Here is a 25,562-nt window from a genome sequence, read left to right as displayed (position 1 = left end):
CCTGGGTGCCCCACCACACCTTGGGTTACCGTGAAGGGCAACAAATTCCTAATCAGGATTATCCACCCATGGGAGTCTGTAGAATACCTGGAATGCATTGGAGTCTATACCCAAACAGGCCCAGGGCCTTATAATGATTTCCTTTCAGGTGTGTCTTCTGCATCAGTACTATATCGGGGGAGTGGCGTTTAATGTATTGCAAGACCAGAGTGCGTTTGATCTTGTTACCAAGTCTATTCACGTTCCACGTCCAAACGCACATGTGCTTATGTTGTGTCCCTGTCATAGGTGTGTGTACATTTTCTGTATTACCCTCCTCCACCTCACTTTAGGCAATGTGTCCGTCCTCGCTTCTCGTAGCCTATTACATTGATGAGCAAAACAGTTCAACATTTCAACAGATTCAAACAATCCCATGAACTCCCTCCTCCCTGCGTCCTTGCATGGTGAGTTACAAACCTCCCACTTCCCCAACCTGCAGAGTACCTGTCGCCCAAAGTTGTGCATGTAACAATAGCAAACTGAATTTCTGATCGTGGGCCCAGACGCTGAAATCACCACAGTGAAGAATTGTCATGCATACCTCAAAGAAGCAGGCTTCTCAGACTACATACACAATGTCCATTCCCTAGGATTAGTACTGGGTGACAAACCGAATCTGTAAAACCACATGAAATCAATGGTGGAAGGGGTTTTACATCAGCTGAAAACCATAAAATCAATTACTCCTATTGTCACTGGCCTCCCTGCCACCCAAATAGCCATACTAAACGCTGTTCTTAATGCTGTCCACTGAGATGAGGTGGTTTGAACAGATTAAGTTAACACTGACTAAACCACAATGACTCTAATTCCAAGTCTGCTGCATATTCAGACCAGAGCATTAAAACTGAACACTCATCACAACCTGGCTCAAAAACAAACAAGTGCTATCAGAGAGACTAAAACACATCTGCAGCAAAACCCCTTCAGCTGGAAACATTTTCCTGCAGGAAAACCTCCATGTGCACCTGATCCTTCGAGGGTTATACCCCTAACGTTTGGAATATCCTCCCATTAGGGCGCTGACAAGACCCATCCTTTACATCATTTGAAAATAGAATAAAAAACAACATGTTTCTGAAATGACATGAGACCTTCTAATGGACCCCTGTCTCTCCCCCTCTTTACTGTGCAGCCGTGGCCCGTGGAGGGAGTTCCGGTGGGGCATAAAGGCGGGGCGGGGGAGGGACAGGGTGGGCGGTGCTAAAAAACGGAATATGGATAATTGGAGGTAAGTAAACAATTTAATTAATAAAACGAATTTCGTAGCGCGCGCTGCATTGCATTTTGCGATGCAGGGCCCGCTACGAAATTCGTTTTATTTATTCAATTGTTTACTTTCCTCCAATTATCCATATTCCAGTTTTTAGCACCCCCCACCCTGCCCCTCCCCCGTCCCGCCTTTCTGCCCCACCCAAACTCCCTCCACGGGCCGTGGCTGTTACTGTGCACTTACTTGAGCCACTACTCTGTTTTTGTAACCGAAACACCTAGAAATCACTGCTGAGCCCATAGTTTTGGTTATAATTATGCATGCAACTTACACCCTGTTAAAATGGCTAATACAATGCAACTTTCTCCTGATTTATGATCATTGCATCTTGTCCACCTAGATCACCAAAGAATATGCCTTATGCATTAATTAATTATTACATGCTCTACAATTTCAGCCTCATCCAAATATCTTGCACCTGCAATTTTTCTGTCTCTATGACCATTCTATTTATGCCCCTGTGGCTGTTCCTGCAATGCCTGATTCCTTACATATGTCATATCTGTAACCCATTATATTGCAGAATGTTTTATATGTGTATCCTTTGCCCTCTTCGCTACCATTTTATATCCTATACTTATTATCATACTCTTAAGCTCTTTGGAAAGTGCACTAACATCCTTCATGTGATTATATCCGTAACATAAAAAAGTCCAAAAATAAAAAATGTTTATCAACACGTATTCAATAAAAATGGCCACACCAGAAGGTACATTGATATGGCACGTGTACCTGCCCTGATCAAACATACATAGAAAGGGAACTCCTTTCTGTGTTGTATATAGCTCTGCTGACTCACCATTATTCATTAAATACAACAGGGGTTAAGGTTACAATGGGGGCCGACTACAACTCTTAAAAATATATATAACAAAGGTACTGAGACAAAGACAGTTAAGGTGCTTTTGAAATAAAACATATAAAACGCTCTCCAAAATGTTAAACTAAATTGAATGATCACCAATATTCCACAATATGGCTTTCTTTACTTAAGAATAGCTAAGATATTTGTATAGTGTTATGATATGTTATCTTTTTTAGAAATCACATTACCAGATGTGTTTCAGAACTTCCGAGACTTGCAATTTATGTTTTCTATTCTACTTCCATTGATACATTTGTTGGTTGTTTCATCTAGCAAATATATAGCACCTTGTAGCCATGTAGTACTTGCTGCAGTGTACTTCCCTGTTGTGTACTGCTATAACAAACAGGTGTTCCTATCAAGAGACTAAAGGCCTCATTACGATGTCGGTCAGAAAGCATTCTGACAAACTCGGTGTCGGAATGGTTTCCGACCGAATCGTATTCAGGGAGTCCGGCAGACCGATTACGATGTTTCTGAACACCGTTCGGTCAGACTCTTATTGACTTCAGTGGGAGCCTGTGTTCCGACCGACAACACAGGCTCCCATTGCAAAACGGTGTGGTTGCGGAAAACCCTGCAACCTGTGGTGGGCACCCCGTGGTGCCTGCCACATTGTGCATCATTGGAAAGAGGGGACCCATGGGTACCCCCAAGGGCCCCAACTGGAGGCCTCCGAGTGAAGGGGGGCCTGCTATGGGCCCCCAGAGTCAATTTACGACAGCCTATCCGTGTTGGACAAACTGAGTCAGATTGGCTGTCTGAATCCGACTTTGTAATCACTCGGTCGAAAACGTAGTCCAAAAGAGCCATACGTGTCAGCTCAGACCGACTTGGTTCCTCCGAATGCCGGTCGGAACCGAGTCGGAAGAACCGAATGGTTACCTAACATTTTTATCAGTCAGTCGGAAATGTTTCCAAGTCAGTCGGCACGTGGGTTCCGAAACGGATTCGGACAAATCGAATGCCATTCGGAGACTTTCCGACTGATATTGTGATGAGGCCCTAAGTAATACCCATTCTAGGAGGATGAAATTCTGAGATGCTCTTGCTCGGATTCAAACCACTGCAGTGTAGTTTACATACAGGTCACCGCAGAAGGCACAATGCGGTCACCTATACCCAGGGATATACCGTTTATGAATATAGTAGCATGAGACACAAAAGAGCTCTAAAATGTAGAGGTGGGCATAACTGGCGTAATTCTCCTTAGCGTAATTACCCGAAAATTAGAAGTCATTATGAGTACTTATGTCGGAAACGTTATTCAGCATTACTCAAACTAGAGTAGTAGGGTATAAAATGTTCTTTCTTTAACTTAAAACCATAATGCCACATTTCTCACACCTCTTACTTTTTGCTTAAACACACCGAGTCTTACATCCTTCTAAAATAGGTAAACTGAGTGAAACACATCGGGTACCAGTAACGTCTGCTATTTTCACTGTGTTTGGAGATCACAGAAGTGTGACATTGAGGGGTGTGTATAAAAATGTTATAATTTAACTATTTTCAGAACTGTGCAGCAAGCTAGGAATGGTTTCACAACAGCCATAACACAAATCGAACCACTTTTAAGGTTTATGTTCCAATTGTATGAACATGTTAATGTATCTTACTCCCAACAGCAAATTAATTTCCAGGTAGTTTCTGTTATGTCACTGTGTGTGTCAGTTAAGTGCCTTGTAAGGAGAACTTGTGGTATATTTTGCTACAGTGTGTGTGTCTCAGGATACCCTGCAGTACATTTTTTTTGTTGCAGATTTATATAGCAAGAACTCGACCCAAAGGTATTGGGGCACTTTACATGAGCACCAGTTACATTTCAGAAGGACACATTCATTTTTATTTTTGGGTAGGCATGGGGAGATTAAGTGATTTGCCCAGAATCACTGGATGCGAAGCGACCCGAGGCTCGAACCTTGGTTTCCCAGCTCTAAAGTCGGCAATCTAGCCGTCAGACCACATCCTCTCCCATTTGTGCATGAAGTCAGAAGCTTTCCCCACGGCTTATTTCACACCTTTTCCCAGGCACTTATGGTAACCCAATTGTGGTGTTGTGGGCCCTGGGCCCACAAGCTAGTAGAATCTCGACACAGATACCATGGGTTTAGTCAGATAAGTCTCCTAGGGCACGAACCCCCAGACCCTTTTATTAGCAGGGTCCCCTGACCGGAGACGCCTGTGATGGATGGGTGTAGAGTGGGGTTACAGCACAAGGCTGAATACTAGAACGTGTCCAGCAGGACACTACACCAATCATTGCTTGCTATCAGTAAGGTGAACCAGTAAATCGAGCAGGTTGCAGGCCTCTCTTGAAGAATTACAACAAAGGATGGCTTTTCATTTGTGTATGGGCCGAAAGGGGGTATGGGCCTTGTTTGGAGGGAACCGTCCCTTCCTCAGCCCTTTTCCAATCAGGCCTACTCATATGTAAGTCAATGTTAAACGAAATGCAGTCTGTCTAAAGGGAAGAGTTTGGAATCTGCATACCCCGATTTAAGGAGTGAAACACACTACAGAACTGTCGAATTTGTGACCCAAGTAATATGCAAATTGACTGGAATGTAATGGTGGAGGTCTATATTAAAAAGATATGAAAAACAGTAGAAAGTGTTACACGCTGTGCATTCTTTCACAAAGGTGGGCCAAAAATGTAGGGCCTCATTTATGAGGTTTTGCCGCAGGGTAGGCCAGCAGGCCTTCCTGCTGCACTTCCCTACAACAAAAGAAAAGGGTAGGAATGCGCCGTACTGCGCATTCCTGCACTTTTCCCCTGCACCGGAGCACAGTGGGCTGCCGAGCGCCAAAGCAGGCACCTTTGCACAATGGTGCAAGGGTGCCTGCCTTGCGGGGATGATTATTTTTGTACAGGAAGGGAAACCTCTCTGTACAAAAATAATCACAAAAGGCATTTGCTGTTTCTACGTGTGCTGCTACGTGTGCTGCAGCAGCACACGTAGAAAAAGGAAAAACAAGGAGAAATAAAGATATTTCTCCCCGTTGCGCCTCCCTTACGCCTCCCCTGGGGAGGCGTAAGCTTATGGCACTGCCTCAGATTTACGATTTCTCATTAATCTGGGGAAGTGTCAAAAGGCCACGGATGTTGCTGGGAATGCCCCCAGCAACACCCATTGCAAGCCCCTTTAAAGCAGAACACTGCGTTAAAGGGACTGATATTTATCAGGCAGCATTAAGCCAAAAAAAAGTGGCTTAGGGCTGCCTGATGAGTATCACGCAGGCTTGTGTGCCACGGGCCGTCCCAAAAAGTGACGTTCCGATGGCGCAAGAGGCCTCATAAATGAGGCCCGTAGTGTTTTGGCCAAAATCGACAGTTAAATCTTAAAATACATGCCAACTTACATTTAGGATTATCAGAAGTGGGACTGTCTCCAGTCCCCAGAAATGCACAGCTAAACCGCCACTGTGGGCTGTACCTGTATTCGAACCTTTTTTCTATATTTTCAACAGTAATCCAAAATATTTCTCATCTGTATTCAAAAGTTCTTCAAACGAGAGCACGCACGTCGTGTGCACGTAAATTTTCAGATTTCTACTATTCACATGGTATCACTTAGGATTTGGACCAAGAATATGAATGAAACGTGAAATTCATTTCAGGCAGTGTTTATTCATGATGTCACAGAACCCAATGCATTTCGGGCACCCAGCCCTTCTTCGGGGGTCACTGTGAATTATAAAAATACAACATGATTACTGAACTGTTTCCCCCAATTTTAACATTGTCAAATTCTATACAAAAACATCCATCATTCAATGATATTAGAAACCATGAATCACAAAATACTCCAATTTATCTACATGTGCAAACCAAAAAATGTTAACCCCATATTCGAACCCCCATTTCATACACATGGCTACCGGCCGTATTAACAAGTTACGCCACTGCTGTTGCTGATAGAAAACGTCTCTTTACTCCTAAGGCAACCTGATGCTTTTACAGAACAGTGTCCAGGGTTTGTATGTATTCATGTTAATCGAACAATGTAAACTTTCTTATTTACCATCTAAATGAACATCAAGTCTAACAAAAATATTGAGTCTATCATCATTTGGGGGAAACAGTTCAGTAATCATGTTGTATTTTTATAATTCACAGTGACCCCCGAAGAAGGGCTGGGTGCCCGAAATGCATTGGGTTATGTGACATCATGAATAAACACTGCCTGAAATGAATTTCACGTTTCATTCATATTCTTGGTCCAAATCCTAAGTGATACCATGTGAATATTAGAAATCTGAAAATTTACGTGCACACGACGTGCGTGCTCTCGTTTGAAGAACTTTTGAATACAGATGAGAAATATTTTGGATTACTGTTGAAAATATAGAAAAAAGGTTCGAATACAGGTACAGCCCACAGTGGCGGTTTAGCTGTGCATTTCTGGGGACTGGAGACAGTCCCACTTCTGATAATGTTAGTACCCCTGTGCGTTGGGCATAGCACTACAGAAAATTGCACGCACCTATGGACAAATCAGGATAAAGAGGTTGAATAAAAATAAGATAAGGTGTGCATCCTGCCTACATAAACAAACTTACATTTAGGGCCAGGTGTATCAAAGGGTTTTACCCGTTCTGTGTCTATGGGAAAATATGTTCATATATATGGCCTTTACTAAACTGTGTTGAAAATATCTCCTGTATGTTTCCATCCTATTCCTATTCCTATGTGACTCTTAGAGTATATCCATTTGTATCCCTTCCCTATGTATATAGAGATAACTCTAATCACTAGTATATGCAGTAGACCTTTGTGTACTCTACCATTCCTATGTGACTCTTAGAGTATATCCATTCGTATCTCTTCCTTGAGTGACTATACTATTTGTACATCTGCAATTTCTCTCTCTGTTTGTATCTCTTCCTTATGTGACTTTGCATCTTGTACATTTGCAATTTTCTCTGTTTGTATCTTTAATGTAACGCGTGTAATCCTAAATCCTTATGTTTTGCAACTGGTTCTTATGTAAAGCGCTCTGACACCTTCAGGTAAAGTTCGCGCTTTATAAAATCGCATTAAATACAAATAAAAATAAAATAAATCCTGGGTTGTGTACACACATTGTAAGTGCAAATCTTCGCGGTAGTGCCTTCAGGGCGAATACATTTGTCAACAGATCTTTGTTAGTCTCTGTTGCCCGAAGACTGTTCTGCATCTCTTTCACCACCAGAGGGAAGACGTGAGCCATTTCTATTCTTACTGTACTGTTAGCACAGTGTTAATCAATCACTTTAGTGACTAAATAATTCAGATTATATTACTGTCCAAACCGCGCAAAACGCCGCTTCAGTTTTAGAGTCATGAGTCGAGTTTTGTAATGAGTGAAACGTAACTATAATTTAGGTTTCGTTCAACTAAAGGTACAGGTCTCTTAATTTTCGAGTTTTAGTTCAGTTACAGAAATCTGAAAACACATACCTGTGCAGGCATTGGTTTTTTGTTTTGTAAAAGTTGTAATTTGTAAAAAAAAAAAAAAAAAATACTTTATAAAAATTGGAAAATGTAATTTAATTTGTAAAGATTGTAAAAATATTTGTACAAAAAAGATGTAATTTGTAAAAATTGTAAAACTGATAGAAAATGTGCTACTTGACACACTTGGGATCAAATTGGCTGCTTCCAATTTCTCTCTAATGCAATAGTCCAATTTTTGATTCTTCAGCTGCAACAATTATGCAAAATTAATGTTCTCGTTTAAATCACGATGCTCTTTTTTTTTTTTTTTTTTTTATAGAACATACGTTTTGTTTTGAAAGGGGCTCCATGGACCAGAAAACGAGGAAGCTTCCAAATAATTAAAATGTCGAATAACATGAATTTTCTAGTTACGTCTGTACAGAGTTCTCAAGTTTCCTGTGTCCATGTGTGAGTGACTTTTAGACATTTAGGGGCTTATTTACAAGCCCTGTGCGCCGCCGAGATATCACTATTGAGCTATATCTGCTTGGCCCCGAAAAGCCATCCTGTGTGGAGGTGTAACAATTGTTTTTGTACAGGAAGGTCCCCCTTCCTGTACGAAAACAATTGTGCCAACATCGCAGACGCCCTTGCACCACGGTGCCTGCGTTGACGCTAGGCAGCCATTTGTGCGATGGTGCAGTGGAAGAGGACAGGAATGTGCGGTATCCCATAGATACGGCACATCCCTGCCCTTTTCTTTTGATACAGGGCAGTTCAAAAAAGTGCCATGCAGCGCTGCCCTGCGTCAACTTGTTGTAAATGATGGACTAAGTTACACTTATTAACTTTCTTGCTTTTTTTTCTCCCAGGGAGAATCCTGTATCACTAAAGCCATAGGGACTGAGAAAAATTCAACCATCACACAAAATACAAGTGTAGCAAATATTCCATGCCCATACAGCAGCAGAGTGGTAAGGGTGTGGTATGTAGCCGGTGGTTGCATTTTGGAGCACTGGTATGGTAGCCCACTATTATTTACGGACAGTACATTTGTTGAAATGGCCACTAAATGTTGATAGAAATTTTTCTGTGAAAACCATGTAGCTCACAAATGACAAAGTGTGGAAATCATGCTTCAGCGAATATTTATCATTTGCGCATCAACAAGTACAGTGTCTCGATTGCTTTGATCCTATTGGCATCTTTGTTTCCATCACACTTCAGAATTACAAAAAATGCGCTTCATTTCCTCTTTCCTAATTGCTAATGGATTTTGAAAGATGTGTATAGTTCATTTACAGGTATTTAAATGTTGATGTGTGTTAGAAAACAAAGGACATCCTCACTCTTTCCTTTCACTTCCTCTGCCCTAGCAAGATTGCCACCTAGGTCAGTTTTACAAAATCCTCTCACTGCTCATTTAGAGAAATAAAAGTAAAAAAGTTTCCAAGTAAGCATCAATTTGTCAGAAAACATAGCCTGGCGTTCGAGCCCTGTCCGCAGTGGCAGCTCAGTGTGGGAGTGCAGCAGGGTGGTGGGGCGGTGTGGGGGAGGTTCAGGCAGGGGGGTAGTGGATAAATAAAACAATTTACCTTGCGCGGGCTGCATCGCCAATTCAGTGATGCAGCGCGCTTAAGGTAAATTGTTTTATTCATTTAATTACTTACCTTACTCCTGTCCGTCATATGTTGGACTCCACTACCCCCCACCCTGCCCCTCCCTCACCCATCCGCCCCGCAGCACGCCAATGGCGAGCCACCACTGCCTGTCCCTGAATGGAAAGCAAATGTGCAAGATAAACGCTACACTTAAAGGCTTCTTTATTGCTCATTCAACTTCTGTACAGCAGCATAGTTATTTTCAGGGGTACTGCAGCACCCCTACAATCAGCGTTTGTGGGAGAAAGACTATCCCCTAGCACCACACCACTTGTTGTGTTATTTGTATCAGTTTCCACCCTGGAAGGGGATTTACTTCTGCCCTTGACAGAATTGAATCTCCTCAGAATGGGTCGGAAAAGGGCTTGTGACTACCCACAAATGCATACTTTTGGGGTACATGTACACAAATGTGTGGGGGTATTGCTGCCCTTGAATGGTGGCTCCCTGCCCAGAGTAGATGTACTCACATGGAAACTTAGTGCAACTGATTCTTTTAACAAGGGCAAAACCACTTTCAAGAATTAGAAAATAATTTATTCAGTATTAAAAAAAAGCAACGTAAGCATGCAAGTCTGACTTGGACATGCAAATAGGCTTGCGAATTGGGCCTAATGTGCAAGCGATAATGATGTAGTTACGTAGCACCAGCTATGTAAGTAGGGTTCATCAATATTCATGAAAACAAGCACTTGCCAGAGTTACCATTTAGCTCTTAACCCTTCTGAGTAAATCTAGCCTCAGATTCATTATGCTACTTTGGGCCAGAAGTACAACCCACCAATTTGCGACTCGCAAATTGCAACGTGTTTGCAACTCGTAATTTGTGATTTGCAATTGGGATGTACAAAAGAGTCTCAGACACTGTTTGCGATTCCTTATGGGGTTGCAAACTGCATGCTTCATTAATATTAATGAGGCAGGCGCAATTTCCAAACCCATTAGGAATGGCTAGCACTCACAGGGATGGTGGCTTGCTGGGGTCAGCAGCAGACCACCATGTCTGTGACAGCTTTTAAATAAAGCAGTTTTTAATTTTTTTAATGCAGTCCGTTCTCCTAAAGGAAACCACTGCCTGCCCTTAAAAATATTTTTGACCCATTCACAAAGGGTAAGGGGTCCTGGGAACCCCTTCCCATTTGCAAATGGTGGTAAATTGTGGGTGTTTTGCAACCGCAAGTGCGGTCGCAAAACATTACTACACACAAATGCAAGTCGATATTAGGAAGGGATGCCCTTGGCACGCCCCTTCCTAATAGCGAGTCGCAAACATCATTTTGAGAATTGACAAAATTTACTGATTCACAAAATGAGGTTTGTACATGGCCATGCCCTAAATTACGGTCGCAAACGGGCCGGTTTACCCATTTGCGACCACAATTTATGGTCGTACCTCTGTCCCTTTGTGTATCTAGTGCAATTAATGTGGATACAGGGTTGCTTCACTAAGGTAATAGAAATAGGTATATCAAGACTTGCATAGTTTACACTAGTGCATGGTCTAATTTATAAGCATTTTAGACATTTACAAACATTCTCATCATAAGCTGGCATTACAGTACACATAAAATAATGTATGTGCAAATATGTTATTTTCCTAACCCTGTATTCATGTGTGTGTGTGTGTGAGAGCGCATGTGTGTGGATGTTTAACTTACACTGTGAGGACCGCACTGGTCCTCATAGTGTGTGTGTGTATATGTGTATGTGTGGTTGTCAGTGTATGACTGTCAGTGTGTGTGTGTAAGCGTATCTACTCAGTAATTTTGTCCATGATTAGGAAAGTTGGGCATCTTCCTGACACTGTGTTTTATTTTCTTGGTGGAAGATGGGTGTTTTGGGGCACATTCCCACACTTTCTGCACCTCTTAAGTCTGGACCATATGAGTGTAAGTTAAATGCACAATTAAAAGTAAGTTAAATGCACAATTAAAAGTAGGGAAAACCTATCGGAAAATCTTTGTGAATTTCCGCAAGGTATGACAGGATGCTACACGGAAGAAAATGCCAAGAGGTGCTTTTTAGTTTGTGCCACTTCACTCATAGATCTGCTGGTTAGCATCAAGGCATGAGAGGAGGAGTGGGGCGTGAACTTCATAGATAGTACAATGCTGATGGACTCGTCTTGTGGGCTCAATACCCCGAATGTCAAGCTGAACTCTTGGTGTGGCTGCTGGCTGGGAACATTAGTGACCTACATGGAGCTTGAACAAGGTTGTGACATGCTGCTTCTTGGACCCCAAGTACCAGGAAGTTTAGGAACAGATGTGGAACACCGAGAAAGCCTTACCAGAGGGTTGATATTGTCTCCCCACTGTCTAATGGGAATCATGACCTGAAGACAGTAGGACTGCCACAGGTCAAAGATAGTTGCCCGGCATTGCTTTACTTTCTTGTTTCCAATAGTGTATCTTGTTCCTTAGTTTTGACATTTGCATAGTTTCCAGCTGTTTTTCCTGGTGATATTTTCCTCTATCTATTATTGACCACAAAGTGTTCTTTGACAGCATATTGTCTGGATAGATGGTGGTCGACCTCCCCTGTCATTCTCTTCCCTGTGCCAAAATGTGTTCCTTGTTCTTCCACACTAGCTAAATCTTTTATATATTATGGCTCATTGCTAAAACCCTCCCCTTTAATCTAATTTATAGTTAAACCTAGCCTAGACCAGAAATTATATGGTCAGTGGGAAAGAACAAGCAGCTAATAATGGCACAGGGAAGAAAAAGACTGAGAGCGTGAGGTTTGACAGAAATAAGAGGTTTCCGGAGGAAGAACCCCATCTTGGCTATCACTTTCCTCCCTGATTGCCCACAAGCTATCTTCTCCCAACTGCCTGCCACCTGCAGCTTTTTACCAATCATCTCTCTTATCATCAACCCTTATACTCAACAAATTCAGTATCCTGATATTTTGCCTCACTGGAAACATTTATAGAAGCCCATAAAACATCTGTTTGGCAAAAGAACAAGGGCTCTTGCCTTTCAAGAAGAGCCTGTTGATTATTTCCCATGGGCCCTATTTCAGGACCTCGTGCCCAAAATCCCCACAACGAGATTGCCTTAGCATGATACATTGCAACTGATACTGCACGAATATCGCTGTCAATTGTAACTGTCCCCTGCAGTTGTTTCAATATTTAAGGACCTCTTTGATAGTAGTTGATTCTGTATTATGTCCTATCTTGGTGATGTGCTGCAGATTTATTCTCTGCAATACTGCATATTCCATACTTACCAATTTTTAAACTTATTAAAGATTATTATTTATGAGCCCATCACCCACCTCCATTCTTAAGGCAAATATTGTCCTCTTGTCATAGTGCTTAATCCTATCCATTATTACCAATTCAGTACCAGCATTTTTTTTGCGGACCCCAGGTTCACAACTTCAGAGGGGCGTCCTGCATAGGCTGACCACCGGTGTTTAAGTTTGAAAAGAAATGTCCAGCAGCGAAACAGAAAACATGGCACATACAGAGGCCAGATGTACTAATATTGGGAATAATGATTTCCAAGATACGATTTTCTCTGAATCGCAATTAGGAAATTGCAATTCCTAATGTATAAGGGCCATATGTATGAAGGTACTGATTTGCGATTCTGAAATAGCGATTTTTAAGAAATTGCTATTTCAGAATCGCAAATTGTTCTTTATGTACAAATTCGCTTTTTTTTTGCGAATTCTTAGTATTCCTTAATTGCGATTCGCAAAGTGCGAATCGCAATTGAGGAATACTTTCCCATTCATTTCTATGGGCCAGGAGGCCCATAGAAATGAATGGGAAGGTATTCTCAATTTTGCGATTCGCAATATGAAAATCCCAAATTGAGAATAATTTCAAGGGTGCAGGGGTGTCCAAAGGACACCTTGTTGCACCCCTGAAATATGCATGGGTGCAAATGTGGCGCACATACATGCCCTGGCATGTATGTGAGTCACATGGCACTTTGAAAAATGCTGAAATGTGCATTTTTCAATGAAATCGCAACTTACCACCAACTAGAAGTTGGTGGCAATTTGCGATTCCTTAAGGGCATTTTGCATATTTTTTTGGCTTCATACATTGCATTTAAGGAATCGCAAAATTTGCGATTCCTTAAATGCAATTGCAAAATAAGGGATCGCAAATTTTGCGATTCCTTATTTTGCACCAGATTTTACTTCATACATATCATTTTGCTAATTCGCATTCGCAAAGACCGAAATTCTGCGAATTTCGGCCTTTGCGAATGCGAATTTGCTTCATACATATGGCCCCTAAACCTTTTATTTTTAAGTTATTAGTTACTAGTGGTTCTCAAATCGTCCTACCGCATGAATAGTAGAGGTAGGTTGCAGTTTGCGACCCATTAAGAATGCTATCCATCACCGGCATTATTATTATTATTATAAACGTCTTTATACATCTGGCCCCTGCGATTTTAGCTTGCTTATCATTAGTCTTAAACACTTTAAGTAAATGTTTCACCACAAATATGGGGCCCTAAAACAACTTGGGTCACAGGGGATAATAATGCCCTCTCTACCCTCTCCCTTCTGACTGACAAGCACATAAATAGATTAACTCTTAGCTCGTCCCTCCAATGATTCCGGCAACTTAGGAGAAATACAATAAACCTCGACTGACAGAGCCACTGCCTACTAGCAGGCACCGTTATGTGCCTGACCGCGGGATGATAAAAGATTAACAACTTTTGTGCCAAAACTCAAATTTTCCATTTGCACAAATTTTCCCTTTCGTTTTCAATTCTCATCCCTTTAGCCAAGCAAAGAATGGTCACCCTGATATTAATGAAAATTCCTCTGCATGTAGCTCTACTCTGTAATGCACAGCCTAGGTGAAGAACATGCACAGACTCCCACTGCCTGTCTGAGAGACGAACAATTACACTCAGACCAAATCTCTTCCATTTAGCTGCATAGCAGGCTCTTGTAGTAGGTCTTCTAGCCTCCTTAATGAGGAGAAATATCTTTATTTCTCCTTGTTTTTCCTTTGATTATGTGTGCTGCATTCTGCAGCACACATAGATAGATGAAAGCACCTTGTGTGATTGTTTTTGTGCAGGAAGGTTTCCCTTCATGCACAAAAATATTCACCCCCGCAACGCAGGCACCTTTGCACTATGGTGAATGGCAGCCCACTGAGCGCCAGCGCTGGGTGAAAAGGTCAGGAATACGCCATATCTAATCGATACAGCGCATTCCAGCCCTTTTCTTTTGCCACAGGGCAGCGCTGCAGGGAGACCTGCGGTGTAAAATACGGGAAACGGATGATTACAGGTAAGTAAAGTAAAAAATAAATAAAACAAATTTTGTTGCGGCCGCTGCATCGCATTTGGCGTTGCAGCACACGCAACAAAATTCATTTTATTTATTTTTTACGTTACTTACCTGTAATCGTCCGTTTCCCGTATTTTACACCCCCTCCCCCTGCCCCTCCAACGCCCCACGTCACCGCCCGGTGTAACGCTCTACACGGGCCGTCGCTGGTGTCGTTCCAGTCCAGGTTATTTTCCTTTGAACTCTGGGACATGTAGTACTGTTTTATCATGGACTAAACAAGACTGCAAGTCCCAGAATTCAAAGAATCACGGCACGAATCTGGGAAGCTTGGCAGGGCTACGACTGCCACCGGGTTCGCACTGAAGTTCCATATTCGGATCCAGTAGTGTGCTCCCACAGGTTAGATGGGAACGTGCAGGCGGGGGTGAAGAACCCTGAGGGATGCGAGGCCAGAGTACAGCAAAGCTGCTGGGTGGAGAGTCAGTGGGCTGCATGGTGCAAGGATGCCGGTGCACCATCAGCATCAAGGCCTAGCTTGATGAGGCAGGAGCTAGGACCTACTGCAAATGAAAAACAAGGGTGTGTCTATGTGCTGCAGCTGGAACTGTACTGAGCACCTCAATTAATGACTGAAAAAAAATTCATAACCACATTATGTGATTATGAAATACAGCGACGCACTGTTTCCAGGCTTTAATAAGACTTTTCTCGCGAAATAATGGAGATCTGTGTTTGATTTTCCTTTGAAGTGGGTGACCGTAACAACAATTAGACAGCAATTAACTGGCTTACTTTCATTAAGTGAATTGTGCAGATTTGAGGCATGTATGCACTCAGTTGGAGCAGAGCTCTGTTTATAAAGAGAAATCACGTTCTAGAGCACTCACTAGTGCAGGTCTCCCCAAACCTTTCTGTAATGTTCAATGACAATCCTCCTGTGCTTCTAATGTTATTAGTATTGAAATAAAGACCACATCAAATAAGATCATCAGTATTGAGCACCTCAGTTTATCAGGTATGGCTGCTCATGCAGGGGCGGCTCCTCCATTGGAGCGGAGGAGCGTCGCCCCACTTAAGTGCCTCCAAAAGCCCAGGGATGAAAAATAAAATGGTAATACATTATCATTTTATTTTTTCATCATCCCGTCTTGAACCAAGCATCAGGACAGAGCGAGCGGGGCCTGCTGAGTTATGGCAGGGATGAGTGGTAAGCAGAGGGCTGCCTTTGCACTGTTTACAGCTTGTCCCTTCAGCCAGCTGTCTTGCAAAGGCCAGCAAGCAACTATAGCCGCAATGCCATGGGCACATAGCTAATTATATTATTAATAAGTCTCCCCAATACCACATCATTTATGGCTCAGATATCAACTTTAAACATATCTTGCAAACTTAACCATTTTCTACAAACATGGGCCACTGTATTGTCAAAATACACACATTTTCGTCTAAAAACACGCTATTGAATGTTGGTATACATATATTAATTCAACCAAGCAAAAGTTTCCAATTTGGTAGGCTGGACTGCACCCAGGAGAGCTATTATATATAGCCCCCGAGCTACCCATTGCAGAAGCCTTCACTAGTGAGTCTGCACAGCAGCAGAACACTCACAATGCAGCACTCCCGAGCTTCGAGTAGGTTAATCGGATAGAAGTGAAGCCTGTCGGACTCCGCCCCTGAAACAATGGCCAGACAAAAAGTGGATGGAAGTGGAGGAGGCAGAGTTCACACTTACACTGTTGCCACTCACTCCTCATGGCCCCCCTGGGCCTGCCCTAGCCCATTACAGGCATGAAACGTTGCTGAGTCCCCCTGATGGTAGGTTGACGCACCTCACATTCTTTTACACCAGCTGCTCCAGATCATTCAATTTATGGAAATGCATTAGAGACCTTTGAGGCAATGTCATGAGTTTAAGAAATTATTCTTTTGGAAAACTGTTTTATCACAATGGTGGATTTTGAAAATGATAAGTCTGAAAAGACAAAGTATGTGGGCAAAAACCACTCCAACCTCATTTTAGTCACTGCTACTTGACACATTTATATTTCATCTATGTCAGCCTGTCAGACAATAGTCGACACTTACCTTTCTGGTTAATGTTATAAATTACACTCTTTCCCTGGTCATCGCTGGCCATCCTAAATGTGATAAGACAATCATTTTCACCTTGGACAGAGCAGGAAATGGATTCATCCTCTGAAAACTCTGAAAGAGAAAGAGATATGTTGTGGGTCAAAATAGATTCATACTGCATCTCTGTAACGGATGGGTTATGATGAGTTTACTGCATGCTCAAAACAATGCAGCCTATTACAAGTACCCCGGTAATCCTGAAACAGGCAGAACCAAGATTACAAGATCTGCTGTAACTTCACAGATCTGTGGTGTTTCGCCCAGAGATTCCCACGGCTGTTGATTCTAAAGCTCACTGGCAGATTTGTCATGAACAGATCTGGTGTACAGCACCTAGTAAACCAGATTTTCTATTTTTCACAAGAAACTTGAATGCTGGGAATGAGCTCCATAGCCTTAGATTCAACAATCATAGACTCAGGGATTGAAATTATCAGCGCTCTGGGAGCTCCAGACACCCTAAGGGCAGGCTCCCTTCTGTGTCTCTGCAGGACGCTCGGTAGGTGAATTGAATTTTCAGTTTTTCTTGGTTTCACAGAAGCTTTGGAACTTGCAGGAGTCAGCTCACTTAAGAAGTGTGAACTTTTCGCCAGCCCTGATGGTGGTCCCTTGAATAATTTATCATCGTTTAGAGAACTTCTAAGAGTTAGCTAGTGGCAGGTTTCTTATGTACGTAATGCATAAGCTACTGTGGGAAAGTCCTCCAGTCGCACCTCTCTGACACAAAAATCTCACACCCACAGTTCAATGGATTATAAATTGCAACCAAACAAGTAGATAGACTAGAACACAAAGCAGCGCTCAAGCATACTCACTGTACGACGTGGACTACTGATGAAAACCTCAAAAATGCGGAAGGCAGCAAGAATAGCCAGCAACTTAGAAACTATGATGAGAGAAAATTAGCAAACTGCCACTGAAAAAAAAAACATTTCTGGGTACAGGAAGATGTTTACAGTTTCTGAAGCCATCTGTTATCTCCACCTGTCCAGAGGCACTGACCGGGTGCAGAAAAGTCAAGGGTATATTTTTGTTCTCGGTGTGACCTTGCTGCACCACTCCCAAGACTCTATTTCGTCTCCCCTGAGAATCCCCTTTTCTTCCCTAAGGCCTGCGCGGAGTTCGGATTCCCTACCTCTGCGGAGCATGACTGGTAGGTGCACAGAGCGGCAGTGCATGAACAAAGCATGCCTCGGAGATGTTGGGAGCAGATGGTGGGGTTTAAGGGCAAGAGAAGGTGTGCAGAAGGCTGGCTATGGTGACTTGAAAGTGGGTAGCATGTGTGACATATAACTATGACTGTGAATTGTTTCAAGGGCTGCACAGAGTTTGCCAGGAGCTGGCTGTGCAAATCGTGTTGGTGAGGGTGGGCAAAGCATGACATGGAATTTCTGGGATTGTTAGGGGCATAGCCAAGGTCATGTACAGCATGGCTGATGGGGTGCAAGGTCTGTCTACGTGTACGCACAGCATGGTTGTAGGTATGCGAAGTGCGAGTGACAAAATGCAGAATAACTGCTTAACATGGCATGTTGCATAGGGATTTAATACAGTGGCATGCCCATTTTTCAGTCTCCTTGCATTTGATGGAGGCTTCTTTGAACCTAGGGGAGTTCTTCCTGGTATTCATTAAGCAAAATGTTCTTAATTTCTACTGTCAAGTGCATTGCTAATTATCCCCTCAAACCTACATCTAATTCGCCATGTTAAGTTTTGGCAAAGTTCCTCCACTTCATAATGTCAAAATCGACCAGACCATGTAGATTAGGTTCATTCCAGATTTATTCTGATTATTAGCTTCTACCTCATAGCCGAAAGTATATATTATGTTCCTGCATTCAATAGCAAAGTACTGTCTGAGCCCAGATAAGAGTCTCAGGCCATTATCATGAGGGGCCTGGTATGTGATAAGGTATTGGCCCCAATAAAAAAAACAATATATTCGGCTCTGGTATCTATGGGGTTGTTCAATAACTGATATGACCAGTTTTCCCAAGCTCGTGAGTTTTTAGATAGAGAGGTGGTAAGAAGAGGGTTTAGCCTAGAGCATCATCATCTTGTTTGGACTGAGGTGCAGACTAGCGGTTGAGGCAGAGTGGTCCAATTCCATGGATTGCTTGGTGTGCAACTCACATGCTTTAAAGGTGACACATCTACCAAAGGCAGCCAGTGTCGGACTGTGAGGGCTAGGGCATCTGTCAATCTCCACTGCCAACTAGACATACTCTAAACCAAATTGTAAGTTGCTTTGTAATTCCAATTCGGGAGGAAACATGCTTTTGCGCCCATTACGGAATTTTGATTTGTGCATCTACAATGTGCTTCTGTTTGTTTCTCCCTGTGTACTTTACAGCAGGTAAAGAATCCCCAAAAGTGCAAGGGAAACGACCTGAAATTGATGAAAAACATACAGAAACTGATGTGCACACACTGATTCCCTATCCGTGAGCAACAGAATGGATTCAGGCCCAGGCGAAAGGTCAGCTGGCTCATGATGAGCAAGGACAATCTTGGATGATGGAGGGCTGTGTGTCCTACTTCTTGTCAGAGGCACCAATCCCATCTGACCACAAAATAAATAAAATATATCGGAAAGGAAAAGCACCACTAGCCCTTCTTTTTGCTATGATCCTATTCAATAGATGATAAAACATAGAAGGAGCGATGTCTCTAAACTAAAGGATGCGAATCCTCTATGTCATAACATCCTTCCCAAAGACCATTTTATACATTTGCCAATGGCAATCCCCACTGGCATTTCATTCACTTACTTATCGCCCCCTGAGAACATCTGGTGCAGAAACACAGCATTTATTTCACGTGCAAATCTCACTATTTCATGCACCTCCCATTCTGCACCAGGTATTTTATGCCCCCTAAGTGCGCTCACAAGTTTATGCACTTTTAATTGGGTCCGAGTAGTGTATTATACACTGACTTTTTTACAAACCTTTTAACCTACATTGAGGCTCTTCCAGGCCTTTCAATCTCCACAGAAGATGCATGCATATTCCAATCTGCCCTATATTACTTACCTCACATACAACACATACTATTAGTTATCGGGGCTACTTGCACTGGTCCTTTTACACACGTGCAATCTGTTGGTTGTTTCCTACAGATGCCACTGATCAGTGGCCAGTCTGTTGGAGTTGACCATCTAGCTTGGCCATCTTGCGACCCTGCTAACTTGAACTGATTGTATTTTATACCTGCCAATGACTAGTGTAACATCATGCTTATCTGCACTAACCATCTCATGCACTTGTCAATCAGCTTTGGCCATGCTTTGTCCTTGCCTCTGTGCAGGGGACATCCGTTACATCGACCATCTTTTGATCCTGCGTGAGCAGGCTTTGCGTCTTTCCGCCCACCATTCTGCGACATCAATCAACCGCACATACTCCAACAAGGGCTATCAGCAGCAGCCAGGGGTGACACAAAAGGCCTGTTGTGGTACAGGGAGAAGGAAATGCTCTTTCTTGTTGAACCCCAGACCTCGTGCCAGGATTCCCTTTCCTCATTTGAAATTCAAAACACAAACTGATACCGACTTCTTGAAAAGGCCGTCATGCAGTGTAGTTACATTGATGCTCTTGAACATTTTTGTGACACCTACTGTCACAACAGTACCTATGCACTATTAGCAGAAATACCGAGAGCGCATGATATTTCATGCAAAGTACGCCCTACAATCTTTGTTGTAAAGTTCTAATGGTAACTACGAATTTGTACTGTCCCCTTATTTTGAAAGTTCTCAAATCACCAGTATGATTTCTAAAAAAGCAAATAAATCTGAGACTATAGCGCCATCAGCTCAGAACCTTTTGCCTTAAAAACCTCCATTAATGTGCTTTGCCTCAACCCCCTGTCAGAACATTTCATCCAAAGATTAAGAAGGGTATGTCTAGTCTGGCTCAAAAATTAAATCATTTAACCACTTCGCTGCGGCGTCAATTCCGCCGCAGCGCTAGGGGGGAGTGGGGCCGCGCGGCACTCGCATGCTCGTGACGGAACCGCTCCGTCATGAGCCTCGGGTGAGCTGTGCTTGTGATGGAGTGGTTCCGTCACGGCCCCACCCGCTCAATAGCACGCGCCACGCAGGCGCGTAATCAGCGCCGCACAGGCGCAGCGGCCAGGCCGTGACGGAACCACTCCGTCACCAGCACAGCCCACCCGATGGCTCGTGACGGAGCGGTTCCGTCACGAGCATGCATGAGGCTAACCACATTATAGAACCTTCAAAGCTACAAGAATGGACAAATTCCTAATTTCTCTTGAGGCGCCCATCACTTACTTGATAAACACTTCGGGACTTATTTAAAACTACTTGCGCTGCCGGTGCATCACTTTCATTATGGGAAAAAGTTATGTACTAGCGGGACAAGGGGCTTGTAAATAAGTCCCTTCATATTTTTCACAGAATTATTGACACTGCTTTCATATATGTCATTTTAACTCCTCAATAAAAAAAATTCAGCTGATCCAAATATTTTGTCCCGCTATTACCAGATTACAAATCAAGCTACCCAGAAAGATGATAGAACAGAGGGCCGTCACGCAACTTTGAAGACCACTTAAAAACAAATCACCTCCAACACAACCATCAATCCCGGTTGCGGCAAGCAATTGTGTAGAAACTGTCTTGTCCAGTATTAGACATGAACCCCCAGTGTCTTTAGATCAGAAGACAAACTCTACTTCTTTACTCCCTGAGCATTTAGCAGCTTTCAGTATCGGAGACCACGACATACTGCTGAGCAGACTCAAAATGTGGGCGGTAGTGGAGGGGTCCACACTGAACCACAGCAAACTTTTTTGTGACACTATTGTCACTACGGTACCTAAACTATTAGCAGGAAATATCCATGAAAGATCTTTAGACAGTAAATTCTAAGACACAACACAGATGAAAATAATCCAGAACTGTGATTTTCACTTCATATCGCATTGGGCCATTAGAATCCTCCTCATGTGCCATGAAGCCTGTAGTAGCACTACGTTCTGCCTAATCTTTATTACTAGTTCTTGAACAATCCTGGAGCAATTTCAGGACAACCACCACATATATCCTGATGACACTCACGTTATGTTCCAAGAAATGAGGCCACTGAAGCTGACTAACCTCTCTACCTGCAATGATCATGTTTTCCAGTGGGTGAAAGAGAGCTTCCTGTGACAAAATGAAGCAAAAATTGAGGTCCATATTTAGGTGGAACAGAATCCAACTTGATCACCTTTGAAAGTCCCTTCAGTCTTTGCGAACCAGAATGAACCACTAAAAACTAGACATTCGATTGCGCATTGCTTGCTGAGCTGAGCCCTGTTTTCAAGGGCATCAATCTACAGCTCTCGTCATTGTTAAATCCTCAACAAACACTTGGAAGAGCCAACTAGACCAGTGCCAATGGCATGCCTTGATAATTACAATACTGGGTCCCAAAAAAGCTCATTTATAGGCTGAAAAAATACCTCCAAAGTCAGTTGGGCAGATCATGCTTGAACTTGCAATCAAGCAAACACACCCATCCAGTCTTGAAGGGCTAATCTGGATCACAGGAGAAATGAGGATTAAGTTCATATTCCTCAGGACTATCCACATGGCCTATCAGATAAAAGGAACATGATATCTAAAAAGTCCTACACTCACTATATCACAATAGAAACCTGTAATAAAAAATGGCAAATATCATTAGTCAATGAACCTTTAAATGGCTGACGTGTGGAGAAAGCTCGCTGGTAATCCTGGGCGCCAAACATTAAAAACAACTGTGACCATGCAGAGTTCTTTTTTAACAATCTCTGCAAAATTGGGCCAGTAATACAATAGTATCAGACGTGGGGCCTCCTTTCGCCAATTGTGCTCCAACTCATCCATCCAGAAACTGACTCACCTGTTGTACACTGAAGTCTCCATATAAGGAGATGCAGTGCTCTATAAACAATGTTACATTGAAAGAAAGTGTTATTAAAAAATCGTATGACTTAATGTAATACCTGTAAGACTGATTTAACAAAAGAGAGAAACGTAAAAAACCAAAGACTTTTTATAACTCAAAGTCTGATTAAAAGTGGCCTGTTAAATTGCAATCCCTGCAGCAACAGGGATCACAATTACAAGTAGTACACTGTTTATCGCACCTAAGGCCATATGTATCAAGCCTTTTTGCCGTTTGCAAATGAGCAGATTCTCAGAATCGGCCTGTTTGCGAATTGGAAAAAGCCTTTTGGGATGTATCATCCCAAAAGGCCATCACAAAATAGAGAATTGCAAAATTTGTGATTCTCTATTTTGCGAATGCAATTAAGGAATTGCAAATTGCGATTCCTTAAATGCAATTCTGGAAGCACCAGAAATTTGCTATTTGGCCTTAAGGAATTGCAAATACCTCCAACTTCAAGTTGGTGGTAATTTTGATTTTCATTAAAAAAGCACTTTTAATTTTTTTTTAAAAGTGCCATATGTTGCACATACATGCCCTTAGGGCATGTGTGTATGCAAAGTGTGCACACATGTATATTTCAGGGGTGCAACAGGGTGTCCTTTTGGCACCCTTGCACCCTTGAAATTGCATTCTCAACTTGCGATTCTCTAATTGGTACTCGCAAATTGAGAATGTCTTCCCATTCATTCCAAGAGGTTCCTAGCCCATAGGAATGAATGGGAATGTATTCCTTAATTGCGAATCTTAATTTGCGATTTGAAAATAAGTAATATGTAGGATTCGTAAAATTTTTAGCAAATCCTACATACATTTCATTTTGCGATTCTCTAACTGCGATTCCCTAAAAATAGCAATTTGAGAACTGCAAACCTCTTTTTGATACATATGGCCCCTAGAAATTACCAGCAGCGAAAAGATTGCAACTTTCTTTACATTTCAGCATGTCAAACCTGCCAGAACTTAACAAGGGGAAAAGATGCAGTATTCACCAGGTCATGTCGATTTTGTTTCATTAAACACCAAAATCTGCATGTTATTCCTTAAAAAGTCATAATAGGCGATAATTATTGCATCCGATCGGAGTTGGATTTACTATCTAGTGCGATTATTATTGGCCTATTCGTAATCAAGCCCTTTATATTATCTGGTTTCAATTTAGAGATAAAAGCCTGCACAACCAGGTAAAGGCATATTGCAAGAGCAACCTTGATGATTGTTTGCAGCTTGGTTTTTACCGGCTCCTATCCCTCGGCACACACACCATGCAATGGCAGATTCTTCACTACTGAAGTCCCTTTGCTACTACCAGCTTCCCAGATGAGGCCTCATCTCCTGCAAACTCTCATGCATTTCTTGGGAGGACAGAAGAGCGGCTCTTGGAGTGGAATGAAACCTGTGGACAAGCAGTGCCTGCACAGGTCATCTCCACAAAGGAGCCCGGACAATGTGTCCCTGGTAAATACATGTTCTGCACCTAGAGGTCAGATCGACATCTCTTTCAGTGTCGGTTACCCACTCCCGTGTGCGTTCATGCATTGGGCCGCGTCTCTCTGTCAGTCAGTTAAGCCTGTAACAATCCTATCAGGTTCCATGTTACTGAGCAGGTTGGTTTTGTCTACTGAAGGGTATCTCTAAACACTGCAACTGCTTTTTGAAATCTAAGTACTGTCTAGAAAGTGAAAATATACTCATGGGTGAAGCCACCAAAAGACCTACAGACTTATTATTAGGCCTGAGATAGTTCTTGTTTGGGTGTTAACAGGAGCTTTTGCACAAATCCGGTTTACAAGTTGTGTGCAGTGGCGTAACATTAGCCCCTGCAGCACCCACTATGTGGGGTGGGGCCTGAGCTCCAGGGCACTTGCAATGTGCCCGGCGGTCTGGCCCCTGGCCTCCGAGCTTCTGATTGGGCCCGGAGTGTGTGTGTGGGGGGGGGGGGGAGATGGTCCCCCTCAATGTACTTTGCTTGGGGCCCAAGAAGTTTTGTTACGCCGCTGGCTGAGTGGATATATAAATAAACATTGGGTGTATATATTCCCATTCACAGTTTGTCAGGGAAAACCTGGAGAAACTGGAAAAGGTAAAACAGCTTGGAAAGAGGCAGGCCATGAGGAAATCAGTGCAGAGCTCAGATTTTGCATGCTATTTTTCATTCCGAGGAAGAATATTTGTAATAATGCACTAACACTGTACCCGATAAACAGTGCATTCTGTGGTACTAGTAATAACTGGGTATATTATTATCACATTAAAATACGGACAACTCATAAAGAGACCCTCAGTATTGGGTTTTAAAATAAAAGGCGTGGTTTAGAGTTTGATGGATGGGATACTCTGTCACAAACATGATGGATATCCGCTCTGCCTTATAACAAGAGCATTATATCCTATGGCATATGTAGTAAGGCGGACAGGATAGCCGCTACATTTGTGAGGGTTTCCCATCCTCTAAACTCTAAACCAGGTCCATAATACCCCAAATGTAAATGCACAAAGCAGTTACATCCACCGCAATGAGGATTACAGGACTGGGTAACATCTTGTGCACATCAGAAAGATGCCACCGAAGTCTGTCTTTTTCTGTTCCTTTCTGACAGGAACAATACAATCATACATCTAATAAAGGCTTCAATACAGTGGAATGAATGAGTCTCACATCAGTCAAACATCCCTTTCTAGCTAAATACAAAGTACATTCCTAGATGGCGAAATAACCTTTTCTTTGATTCTCACAATTGCATGCACAACAAACACGCGCACACCTCCAATCAACTTCCCCACCCTGTTATTCCTAGTACATTGTTTAACATATTGCATATGTATCTATTTAAGAGAATGTTTGTTCCCTAAGCACTAGCAGTTTGGTTTGTGGTCGCTTGTACCAACGGATTTAGGTGTACCTTACTTGCAGGTAGGACACATTGGAACATTA

At 42.6% G+C, this 25,562-nt stretch overlaps 1 protein-coding gene across 2 annotated transcripts in view; it reads right to left on the bottom strand.

The window, feature by feature from the left end:
* Positions 1–25,562, bottom strand: part of ITGB6 (integrin subunit beta 6) — a 238,631-nt gene that overhangs the window by 34,110 nt on the left and 178,959 nt on the right. For both annotated transcript variants that reach the window (XM_078681677.1, XM_078681676.1), the window contains exon 14: positions 16,638–16,757. In XM_078681677.1, coding sequence (XP_078537803.1) covers positions 16,638–16,757 — 120 coding nt within the window. The remainder of the gene's footprint in view (positions 1–16,637; positions 16,758–25,562) is intronic.

The sequence above is a fragment of the Lissotriton helveticus genome, chromosome 3_1, assembly GCF_964261635.1.
Source record: "Lissotriton helveticus chromosome 3_1, aLisHel1.1, whole genome shotgun sequence".
NCBI classification, from domain to species: domain Eukaryota; kingdom Metazoa; phylum Chordata; class Amphibia; order Caudata; family Salamandridae; genus Lissotriton; species Lissotriton helveticus.
This window is presented reverse-complemented; position numbering and strand designations above follow the sequence as displayed.